Raw genomic sequence first — 12,014 nt, 5'->3', positions numbered from 1 at the left:
ACCAGTAGAAATTAACTAGGATGAAATAAAATCGAAAGACCAACGGGAAATAACTTCTTATTTGTGCAACCAGTGGTGAAAGTGTTACGTCAAACGGTGGTTGGATGTCCGATGAGAATTTACTGCATCAATGATCAGAGAAAGAGAGTGTGGTGTGAATCCAACCTTCCTTCCTGGCTTGAGAATTCACAACCAACAAGCGAATCCCACCAACGCCGCGGGTTCTGCCAGCTGGCGGGGCAGTTCCAGGGGCTTGGCGTTGTCACTATGCAGAACCGCGAGCTCGGAGCCGGTAATGAGAGTGGGGTGGGGTGGGGAAGAAAGGCAATTGTGGCTGTCCGGTCAAACCATGGAAATCGACAGAATTAAATTGTCCGAAGTGTCCATGGTTTTCCCGGACATAGAATATGTGTCCGGATCAACCATGGTATGTCCGGATCCTTGATTGCTCATCACGTATAAGGCCTAAGAACCACTATAGCCATTGGCAATTGGTTCTATTAAAAACGGTGATGAACGTTTCTGGTGGGGCCGTTAAGGTCTTCAAACTATTATTCTTTCTGTCGATTTTGTATGTGGCTTTGACTGCGAGAATTAACGGTCGTAATGAAGTGCAATGGCAGCAGCATGCTGCTGCCATTGGCACACCAGAGTCCCTCACACTGTTAATCGCACATCCGGACGATGAAGTGATGTTCTTTTCACCTAGTTTACTGCAATTGGACCGGCTGCTGCCGCAGTCCGTTCGGTTCAATTTTGTGTGCCTCTCAAAGGGTGACGCAGATCATTTGGGTGAAACGAGAGAGCTGGAGTTGCAAAGATCCCTCAACTTGCTCACGAGTAACTCACAGCGCAAGACGCAGTTGTACCAGTTTGACTATCCTGATGGGTTTGACGAAAAGTGGGAGATAGAGTCCGTCGTTTCAATTGTAGAATCTAAGGTCTTTATAGGTAGCGGTTTCAATCTCTTACTGACATTTGATGCACACGGTGTTTCAAACCATCCCAATCATGTGGCGTGTCACAACGCAGTGGCACGACTCATAGAAAAGGGTCATAAAGCCCTATATTTGAATTCTCATTCTAGAAATTTGCCTTTGAAATACAGTGGCTTTATATGGGAGTTGATCCGGATGCTCTCTGACAGCGTCATGAAGCTTGAGAGAACAGGTCTGACGTTCATGAATTCTTTTCCACAGTACATCCTGGCGTTTGCAGCAATGGCCAACGCGCATGAATCACAGCTAGTATGGTTCCGATACGGTTGGTGGAGTCTCTCACGGTTCGTGTTTGTTAATGATCTGGAGATTGTCATCTAATGGAATATACATCATTCTTATATACAAAATCACCACAGTCTGCCCAGTAACATATCTTCCTCTTCCATGTTATCATACTGGGCCTGTTGTTGTTGTTGCTTGGCCCTTGCCTTATCCCGCGTAAGATCATATTTACGTCTATGCCTCATGAAATAATCAAGCAAATAATGTTGATTGATTTTGTCCACATTCCACTCCTTGATGAGCTGGAGAGGTTCATTGTAACGTCCTTTGAGTGCCATGGTTTTGAGCGCTAGCTTCTGAAACATTAATAGTAGATCCATCTCGTCCTTTGAGATCTGGTACGGCTGTTTGGCGTATACGGAAGAGAAACATGTACGTACAACTTCTGCAGCACCTCGTCCATTCCTAGTGAACTTAAACAGCTGGTAGAGTAGTCTTAAAGTTCCGGAATCATATGTTATACTTACACCTTTTTGTTCGTGCCATTGTTTCATGATGTTCCAACACCCATGACAAACTAATGCTTTCTTGTCCTTCTGCTTGTCCCAGTTATGGAAACTTAGTTGTAGTAGTCTTCTCCAAAACAGTTTCTCCAATTCAGTCTGTGGATACTTCTTCATGAATTGGTCCAAAATTCGTAATCCTTTGCCAGTATCTCCATTTTTCAGGCAGTATGCTGACACTATGTTTATGAGTACTTCATGTCCAGGGACAGCTTCATTCTTCACTGCGACATGGCCGTCTTCTGATATCCCCCATTTCAATTGAATATACTGGTCGATGAGTTTTGTTTGTCCCAAATTACTCAGTGAGTAGACAATGGCCGAGTCAATGATCGGCGAACTTCTTAACCGCCACGATTTATCCTTGAGAAGGAAGTTGACGATCTCCAGAAAAGGTTGTTCTTTCAGCAAGTTATATGACTTCGGTGATTTGAAATGTTTGCTGTCCTCACCGAGTACCTTTGTGCTGTTTGAATCAACCCGCCAAAATTTCTGCAGTGCTCCACATCTCAGCTGTAAGAACTGAGTAATCGTCTCTACATCACCCGATTGAAGTATGTTGTGCAGTCCTTGTTTGTCAATGAGGAATTGTAAACACTCCTGTGCCTTTTTGAGTTGCGCTTCATCGATGAATCTCTTGATGAATCTGTTGATATCATGCACTTGTAATGGCGTTAGACCATTCTGGGAATCTTTAATCACGTAAGTGCAATAGATTTGATAAAGGTTGAATATTATTTCAGTATGCACAGTGTCGGGAATGATATTGGATAACTTTAGATCTAGATCTTTCTCTAGTAGAAGTCGATTGATAAATGTAGAGAATTCTGATGTGCTTAGTTCTTTGGTCTCGAATAGTGATTTTATGTAATTTCGATTCAAATGATTTTGTACCATAACGTGTATCAGAAAATCCACATACTCTTTTCTCCTCAAGTATTCACGCAGTTGATTTGTAGAAACAGTGTCTCGAGTACTCCGCCCATACTCAACACCGGGAAGGGCATACAGAGATTCCAAACCTCTCAATGTGTCTCGGACATTCGAAATTGACCTGCAAGCATTGATTGAAGAGCTTGTTAGGGTTTGAGTATGCCTTTCTTCATGTTTAACTGGAGCGCCAACGATCGATGCTTGCGCAGCAGCATAATCCACAGAGAGCGTACTGTTGAATGCTTTAAAGACCTGTTGAATACTATGATTCCTTCTCAGCATTGAATGATTGTACTGCCGTTAGTCATACGATCCAGCTTTCGAACTTTCGTATTATCTATAGAGCACTTATTGTTCGAATTTCTTGAATTTTTCACAGCGCCGCCAGTAAAAACGAACAAAAAGATGTCCAGAGTTCAGACAAGAAGGTTACAAATGTATACAGTCTTTCAATTGCAATGATTATGATAGCGCGAATCAGTACTAGCCATTCTAGATATCTTGAATATATTATCACAGATAGAATGAATTTTCTGTAAATAATAAGTTATACATTCAGCGAAGTTATGGTTAAAAGGCTACCGCGTTCCAAAATTCTGCACTTACCAAAAATAACTAGCACTGCAAGCATGTACATTTATACTGGGAGAATATACGTAGGAGCTGGCAAAATGTTCATACAATTAACAGAGTGATTTTATTTTGCTAATTTTTTGAACATTGAACGTAATATATATTGGAGCTTCATCTCAGACGGATACCCAACCTCCTGGATTCCTGTGGTCACCTTGTGTGGCGAAGGGACTTGTTTGAAAGAACAGCTGCGGTTGTTCGCGAGCGATTCTTGACATTGATAATAATTGTAGCCCAATTCTTCATGTTCAAAATAAAAGTGGAAGAAAATTATCTCTCCTCCAAACGAAATTCGCAAATGTTCTATTTATTGCCATTCAAAACTCTACCTGTCTGAGTGACGGTGGCCTGCTTGGAGTATTCTGATAGAATTTTTCTTTAATCATTTGATCCATATTGTATCTTCCTATACCCTCGTCGATCCCTTGAGTGATCATACCAAAAAGCCGTCAGCAAAGAGTGATGAGCATAAAAGGTTATTACATATATCCTTAATAATTTGAAAATGTCTTCTTCAGCGTTATGTGAGATGGCATTGTATTTTCTTCTCATATGATGGTCAAAACGTATTTCTTACTCTTTGAATACTGGTAGATAACTTGACATTTTCAGCAGCGGAGTTCTGTAGTAAAACTCTCTCGATTTTTCTAGACGATAGCCCACCAATGGCAGCGGCGTTCTCTTTATTTTTTGTAATTGGCTTTGGAGCATGCAAGTAAAAGGCTCTGGTCAACTTCTACTAGTCGAAGAGGTCCTCAAAGATTAAAGAATACCCTCCCCGGTAAAAGCGCAATCAGGAAATTGACAGCTTTAGTGTCAATGAAAAACCATAAACAATTCCCCGATTGTCAAAGGTCCTATATCCTTTCAACTACCTAACCAAATACTTGCTGTATCCAATTCTGCAGTTTTATCCTCTTTAGAGACAATAGTCTCGAAACCTCGTCTTAATAATGGCTTGACATTGAGAAGGACCTTATGTAACCTTTGGAACTTTTACGATCCAGGTTCATTTCCAAATGAAGTTTGGCGACATCCTGACTACCTGTACTTAAACATTTAAACGTTCATGCTACAGGACGCTTGTTAGACCCTTATGTTTCCTATGAACCTTGTTTTTGAATCCCGGCTTAGGCAATTCTCGCGGCTATGAACAGCCATGTTGGTGAGTGAGGTACGAAAAGTCGAGCTATTAGAAAGAGGAGGAGCTAGAATATCATTTTACCCTCGAAGTGTAACTAAAAGGACAAATACACCTTCTTTCATGTAGAGCTAAAAATATTGCCAACCGTTTCCCTTATTACACACCAACCCTAACAGATGTCCCAGGCCCAAGGCTCGGCCCATGTCGGTCACCATACCATCGGCAATATAACAAGCTCTTCCTTAGAAAAGAACAATATATAGATTCCTTAAAAGTGTACTACGTCTCCGTCTGCGCAAGATCTGCGATCGCCAGGGCCTGGCCCAAGTAAGTGCTCTTCTTCCCAGCCATGATTGAAAGCGAGCAAATAGATTTCTATTCATCGGGCACGAAATTTTCTTCCTTAGGTATGGTTGCCATGTCAATTTGGTGACTAACTAAAGATTCCATACAATAGAGAAGCTATCTGTCGTCGACAGTGAAAAACAAACTGCGCCCAGCGTTTTTGATTCAATGGAAAGCTCAAATCACATAAAGATGGCAGCTAATCTGCCAGTTGAAGGTGTTGGACGTCGTACGTTGAAAGATGGAGAGGACAAAACAGGAATGGGAAAGATTGCCAGGTTTTTTGGAAACCCGGGCAAAAGACCCACTGTAAAGCAACAGGCCCCAATAGTGGTTCCGGAGGATCTAGTAGTCAGCGACCCAGTCATCAAAACATTTCAGGAAGAAAGAGCTTCTTTGTACTCCTCAAGCGATGACAGCAATCAAGAGTTCGGCACTATCACGGTGGGCCAGAACGGGTCGATAACGACTAGTCAAGGGTTCACAGGTCTTGAAAAGGGGCTGACGGATCGTATACTGGATTGGTTGGTGATGGCCGCTGGTTCTGAGTATGTCTTCTTCCTGATGTGGTGTATCCTGATTATTTGGATCGTTCTGGGCTGCGTTTATAAAGGTCCTAATGTTTGGCAAGTTGTTATGCAGGATGGCCAATCTCTTCAGACATACTTCTGGGATACCTTGCTGGTGAGGCAACAGCTGATTAGCGCCCACGAACAGCGGATTATATGTGGTGTGGTACGATCAAGAATTGCTTCATTTAAAAGGTTTGCCAAGGAGCGCCGAAAGTTTGTTGGGTTGAAAGAGAGGGATGTAGAAGTCGTTGACTTGCCTGTTGGTGATGTCGAATTTAGCAGCAAGCTGCTGACCGAGAATTGGTATGATCGTCTTTGTAATTATTTCAGTGTCATCATCGGTTCCTTGTACACTATGATTATTTTTTGGATTGGGATAATAATTTGGCTTGTGTGTGGCGTCATACCTAAACCGGGAGATAATGAGCCGCCATATACAGGTGAAACGACCGGAAGCAACCCTCATTTAGTCAAATTCAGCAGTACATGGCAATTGTACATCAACAGTGCCACGGCAGTGGTTCTTCTCGTGAGCAGCATGTTTCTTCAGAACATTAGAGCAAGACATGACAAGCACATCTCAAAATTCATTGTCCATATTTTCAATGCTGACAGCGAGATTGAAGAGAAGCTAAGAGTCGAAAATGGTGACTACGAGAGTGAAAATCCTATCGTCACTATCAAGTCATCGAAGAGAACTAGGGGACAGAAGATTATTGATCTCTATGCAGACGTTGTCGGAACAGGTGCAGGTACCGTTATTGCCGTTGCTGCCATTGCAGTTTGGCTGGCAATCGGGAACACAATGCATTGGAATGATAACTGGTGGTTGATTATCGGTACCTATACGGGTCTTATTGGGTTCTTGGATGGATTTGTCATCAGAGAAGTTTACTACCGTATTGTCAATGAAGAAGAGAAGAACTACGAAGATGTTGCCACAGAGGATATTGAACTACTCGAAACTTTGGGACTTGAATGTCCAGAGAAATTTAGTGGTAAGCCACCAGGTCACAAGAAATCTCTAGATTTCAGGATATCTGTATGGATTAACTACGTGTGTTCAAGCCAATGGAGTGTTCTCTTTTCCATTGCTGTCATCATTGGTCTGATCATTGCAGCATCCTGTCTTCACTGGAGTACTACAGGACAATTGCTGGCTAATACGCCTACAATGATTATCGAGGCATTCTTTATGATTGTTTTGATCCAAGCCCATAATTGGGCGGATTTCCAACGTAGAGTGGAACTTTCGGCCCTCTGTGGTAGAAGACAAATCCTACTGAACTACCTCACCAAAGGAAGTTCAGAGTCTTTTGGCAACGAAAGTGTTTCGAAAATCCAATAATTGGTAACCAGTAATAGCTAAATACATGATCCTTAAAATTTATAGAGTGTTTTTTTATTGAATTGTTTTGAACTTGATATAAATTTCTGAGCTCTGAAGGGCTCATCTGCAAGTTTATAACGAAGCTAAGACATGAAGCAGGTGTGTTCTGGAGCCAATTTTGAGCTTACCACACATAATCACGTGAGAAGTTCTTATTATCCAGCCCTTCTCTACTTGGTAGATCATCGCCAACCTTGGAAGCGCTTCTAATACAAAAGGTCGAGTCAAAGCGTTTTAAGTCGTTGATTTGCCTGAGTTTAAGTCATTAAGACCAGAATATAGAATTCAATTTGACCGATTCGAAATAGGATTACGGCAATATGCGTCGCAATCAAGATAGGAATGGTGATGCTACAAGCGCTGCCATGTTGAGGAGGTACAGTAAGCTCCGATCGGCCTGCAATGCATTACAAGAAGCTGTAAAAGTGATCAATGAGAATGCATTGAATGCTGAAGAAATTTCGCAGCTTTCAAAGAGTGATATTGAGCTGGAAAGGGCGATCGCTGACAGTCCCGCTATACTAGTCTCGAAATATATCAATGAAGTTCACTATGGTATTTCAAATGTCTTTCAACATTATAAATTCGAGGAGGGAGCCCCGAATGTGGATCGAGTGGTCAAATATCCAGTGGTATCCAACGCCTACTTGGAAAATTTAGCTTTCCTGCACCGAAGTTGCAGTAGTATGAATGTTCATGTTACTGAGGTTGATAGAGCTGTTGCAACTAATGAAAGGCTAGAATTTTTGGGCGACAGCTGGCTGGGCGCATTTGTCTCTTATACCCTTTACAAGAAATACCCTTATGCAAATGAGGGTTCACTGTCGAAGATGCGTTCAGCCATTGTGAACAATGTTAACCTAGCCAAATGGTGCAAGCAAGTTGGTTTTGATGAGAGACTTCGGGGCAATATTCCTAAAATGGTCAACAAGCTTAAGGACATGACGTCCAAATATCATGCCGACTGTTTCGAAGCTTACGTGGGTGCCCTAGTTGTCGATAAGTACTCAATCGAATTTGGCGAAATTGTGGATTGGATTGAGGACCTTTCTGAAGAAGTCTTCAGGGAAATGGGAACTAAAATGATCAAAGAACCAATGAACAAAAATGCCAAGCATGAACTTGCAACCCTTTTGACCTGTAACAAAGTGGGAGCCAAATTGGAGTACCAAAGGTTGAACTCAACTTCTCCTTTCAAGGTCGAAGTCAAACTTGGAGATATCTCTCTAGCAACGGGTGAAGGTTCGAGCATCAAAGAGGCCGAGCAGCGCGCAGCCATGAAAGCATTACTAGATACTTCAAAGATTAAGACATATTCCTTTTACGAATTAGATGATCTTCAGATTGAGGACGCACAAGTTGAGAAAGCCGATCTTCTTTTAGCCAACAGCGAGCGAAGCACCTCAAGTTTAGAAATCGATAACTCTGACAAGGTCGAAATCGAACTAATTTCAGAGGAGCTCCCACAAAAACTGCCAGCAGAAGTTTCATTTGCCGATGTCGCCAAGAAAGATGGAAACGAGACTAGAGCCAACGGTGGTTTTCCTCAGGGTCAAGTCGCTGATATTGTTGAGCAAATTTTGGGTAAGTTGAAGGATACAGTGGTTACCTCTGTTACTGCTGTTATGAACGAGAATGGTCTCATTGATCAACAGGTATCCAATCAGGTACAGGAGCCTGCAATTGCTCCGTCACAAGCAGTATCACAGCAATATATTCCCCGCTGGCAAGCATCCACTCAAAATGCTCCTGTTCGAGTCACCAACCTTCCTGCCAATACCTGGTCTCAAGCCACCCCTGTTTCTGTTGCACCACAAAATGCTCAAGCTAGAGATGTCTTCAGACAATATAGTTCTTCACAAAAGAATTCTACTCAAAATTTTACCGCAGAATCTGTTCCAGTTAAAAAAGTACTTGCAGCCCAACCTCAAGCTGACATAGCGGCTTCGGCTCCTCCTCCTGCTCAGTCTGCTTTGACACAACCGAATACTTCTTCTCAAACTGCCGCTCGCCAGTATCCCGTTGCTCTTTCCGACTCTCCTGTAGCTTATAACAAACCGGCTGAAGGTGTTTCTGCTCAAGCGGCTGGTCATTCGGATCAATTGCACGTTGACGCATCTTCTAAGCAAGAACTCTACGCTTATTTAGGTCAACGTGGATTTAGACCTTACTACGAGACAAAGAGCGAGGGCCTGCAGTCTTTTTCATCTGATTGTATGATTCAAGGATTCAATATAATCCTAGGCAGTGGCCGTGCTTCAAGTAAGAAGCAGGCTGAACAGATTGCTGCCTATTTTGGTTTTAGAAGTGAGAGTCTGAAGGAGTTCTTGGAAAACCCTGCCTACCTTTCAGCCCTATGCTCAAGCATAGGGCTGAAAGGTTCAGTCTGTCCAAAACGGCAATGTTAAGTTGCTTTATTAGATCTGGATAGCCCCTGATTCTGTTACTTACTAGAACTTCATCCTTAGCAAAGAATTGCTTACTTCTTGCTGATCAATTGATCCAATCGTATGACATACAATGAATTAATAAGGTATTTCTCTTTAACTAGCGCATAATGATGCACTCTCTCTAGATTGTACTCAAGCTAGAATGAAGTGGCTAACCCTCGTCGTGGTGTAACGAAAATCTAACTCATATTATATATCCTACTCAAACTACGACAACATGAGGTTCATCTCCCAATCTCTATAAACTGTGTACCAATTATCTTCTGCCATTTTATTCTCCCTACGCCTCCAAACTTCAAGCATCACTTGCCGCGCACCCCAATAAGATCCAATCCCATTCGTGGACAGTTTGGCGGCCCAAGTTCTGAATCCAGCCTGGGTCTTTCCATCCACGCTTCCACACCCAGCTATGAAACCCTGCCAAAACAGTGGCACTATTTTCACATCTTTGGTCTCCACCAGCACGTCTAAAGCTTCTAGATGGTGAAGAACTTTTGCCACATATGGCTGCAAATGCTGATGAGGTAAGTCTCTTACCATTGTAGAGTAGTATATCACTAAACCATAGTAAAAACTCATGGTGTGATGATAGACACCCTCTATGGTAAAGTTAATAAATTCTTTGCTGCCCTTCTCACAAAACTGCCATTCTGATTTCCAGTGAATTAGCTCATCCTCAAAGTTCGAGCATACGTCATCAAATTCCTGAGAATTAGATATTGAGTTCCTTTTGTAGTACTCGTTGTGCCTTGCCAAACACACACAATCAGAAAATAATGAGATCAACGATTTCGGCAGACCGTATAAGTCATCTGTATTTAATGCATTGCTCTTAGAGCTTCTTTGATTTGTATGAATGTACTTTCCGCCAGTATAATCTTTAAATTTTGGAACGCTTCCAGATGGATTATCGACCGGTACCTTTAGATGCTTCATTCTGATTTTGCCAGTGCTTTCATCTAGCACCTCTGTAAACAAACGGATATGTTTGGTTATCTCGTCTCCAGCTTGCCATCGGCTGAGAAAACCATTCCTGTTATCACTCTGCGTCATACTCTTACCTGTTGATTGACCTTTCTGGCGATCTTTTATTGTAATCTCCTTCTCCTTAACTTTATCTAAAGCGGTGCTATCCTGAATCAACTTGAGGAAGGAGAAAAGTCGATGAAGCGTCTTTGCCTTCTCCGATATTTTAGGTCTTTCTTTCATTCTTGCCTCGATGAAATCCTCACAGACTGTCAAATGATACTGACACTCTGACATGGTACCCCAAACAACGTCTATGGAGTTCATCGACAGCATTGCTGTCAAAACATCCTTGTACTTCTCGTTCTTGATTGTTGTTTTCATGCACCTTTTCAGAAAGGTCGAAGCTTGCTTCCTGAATTCTATGCCAAGGTTGAGAAAGAACTGAGCTTCCGGTGTTCTTCTCGGGAACTTGCTACTCACATTAAAACATGCAATGGCCAGGAGAGCATTAAGTATGGAATTTCTGGAGTTGGATGCGTAACCAAGTCCAGCTAAGTCACCTACTGCTTGCAAAGCGCGAGGGAAGTACAGAGTTTTCCATGGATTCGTTTCTAGAGCCACAACAGTCATTAAATGTGCGACGTTCTCGATATAATAGTCCAATAAAAACCTAGTTAGGCCATGTACATGCAGGCCGGTTGTTGGTAAGTTTAATAATGGGTTCTTATTGTCTGGAGAGTTGAAAATTTTGGGATCAGGTATTGGGGAATCTACTATCTCCATAGCAGCTCTCGGCATAGCTGATCCAAGTATTGGACGCTTAATACCTATTTGTTCCTGGAACGTAGGCGTTGTGTCCTCCTCACTTCCGATGCGTTCATCAGTGGAAGAAACTGGAGTATCAAAAGGAATGTGCCTATGCAATAGCACTTGCAAAGCTTGTTGCAAAACCTGTTCATCGTTTTGGCCGTGAGAGGGAGTCATATTATTTCCCGCCTCAAAGTCTTCCACGTCCTTTTGATTAGGTTCCTCTTCGAGAGGAGTCGCCGACGTAACAGACCCCGATGACAATGGCATTCCACTAATTGGAAACTCTTGCAGAGCCGAGGCTGATACTAAAACATCGTCCCTGAGTTCTTTTGAGATCCACTCATTAGTGGAAGGAAAATTCATAAAAAAAGCGTCGTCTTCGAGGAAGTCAAACGGTCTTGCCTCAACATTGCTCTTGTACAAATTCGATGCTTCTTCATCCTTTGGAGGTTTTGATTGAGTTGCCAATCGCCTCCATTTAGTTTTGGAGGGTTCGGCGGGGCTATCTATCCCTTTGAAAACACCAAATTTCTTTATGATCCACGTCTCCCCATTTGCTATTTTATCAGAGGGAGGTTTGTGCAGAGCGGTGAGTTCCTCATCCATATCCTCATAATATTGGTATTCTTCTTTGTATCTTACATATTCGATATTGCGTCGTCGATACTGAGGTTCATCATTCAAACTACCCACAGGTGTTGTACTCAACTGGGTACCATATGGATCAAACTTAACGGGGTTCGACCATCGTAATTTGATGTCATAACCACCGCAATCCAAGCCGGATTTTTCGCATCTTCCACAATTTGGCCTTTGAAGATCACACTTAACCTTTCTTGATCTGCAAGTCCAGCAACCGGTAAAAGTCTTAGCCCTCTTGCCCTTTTGAACATATGAGCGTTCTGTAATGTGCTGCGGGGCTTCCTCATCGAACATAATCCTCAGCGTTGTTCCATGTAAAGCTGTTGGATCCTTCAACCTC

General features: G+C 42.4%; 5 protein-coding genes across 5 annotated transcripts; 3 read left to right on the top strand and 2 right to left on the bottom strand.

The window, feature by feature from the left end:
- Nucleotides 1–512: 512 nt before the first annotated feature.
- GPI12 (N-acetylglucosaminylphosphatidylinositol deacetylase) lies at nt 513–1,319 on the top strand (the record flags this gene model as incomplete). The annotated part of the gene is made up of 1 exon (XM_003679344.1): nt 513–1,319. The coding sequence occupies one exon, from the start codon at nt 513–515 to the stop codon at nt 1,317–1,319; it is 807 nt and encodes a 268-aa protein (XP_003679392.1).
- A 29-nt stretch (nt 1,320–1,348) lies between these two features.
- On the bottom strand, nt 1,349–3,001 carry AEP2 (Aep2p; the record flags this gene model as incomplete). Its single annotated transcript, XM_003679343.1, has 1 exon — nt 1,349–3,001. The coding sequence occupies one exon, from the start codon at nt 2,999–3,001 to the stop codon at nt 1,349–1,351; it is 1,653 nt and encodes a 550-aa protein (XP_003679391.1).
- A 2,032-nt stretch (nt 3,002–5,033) lies between these two features.
- FET4 (Fet4p) lies at nt 5,034–6,761 on the top strand (the record flags this gene model as incomplete). The annotated part of the gene is made up of 1 exon (XM_003679342.1): nt 5,034–6,761. One exon carries the CDS (start codon nt 5,034–5,036, stop codon nt 6,759–6,761), a length of 1,728 nt encoding a protein of 575 aa, XP_003679390.1.
- A 362-nt stretch (nt 6,762–7,123) lies between these two features.
- On the top strand, nt 7,124–9,211 carry TDEL0B00490 (uncharacterized protein; the record flags this gene model as incomplete). The annotated part of the gene is made up of 1 exon (XM_003679341.1): nt 7,124–9,211. One exon carries the CDS (start codon nt 7,124–7,126, stop codon nt 9,209–9,211), a length of 2,088 nt encoding a protein of 695 aa, XP_003679389.1.
- Nucleotides 9,212–9,460: 249 nt separating this feature from the next.
- Nucleotides 9,461–11,968, bottom strand: ARG81 (Arg81p; the record flags this gene model as incomplete). Its single annotated transcript, XM_003679340.1, has 1 exon — nt 9,461–11,968. One exon carries the CDS (start codon nt 11,966–11,968, stop codon nt 9,461–9,463), a length of 2,508 nt encoding a protein of 835 aa, XP_003679388.1.
- Nucleotides 11,969–12,014: the final 46 nt, after the last annotated feature.

This window comes from Torulaspora delbrueckii, chromosome 2 (genome assembly GCF_000243375.1).
Source record: "Torulaspora delbrueckii CBS 1146 chromosome 2, complete genome".
Taxonomy (NCBI): domain Eukaryota; kingdom Fungi; phylum Ascomycota; class Saccharomycetes; order Saccharomycetales; family Saccharomycetaceae; genus Torulaspora; species Torulaspora delbrueckii.
Note: the sequence above shows the minus strand (reverse complement) of the source record. Positions and strands in the feature narration are given on the sequence as shown.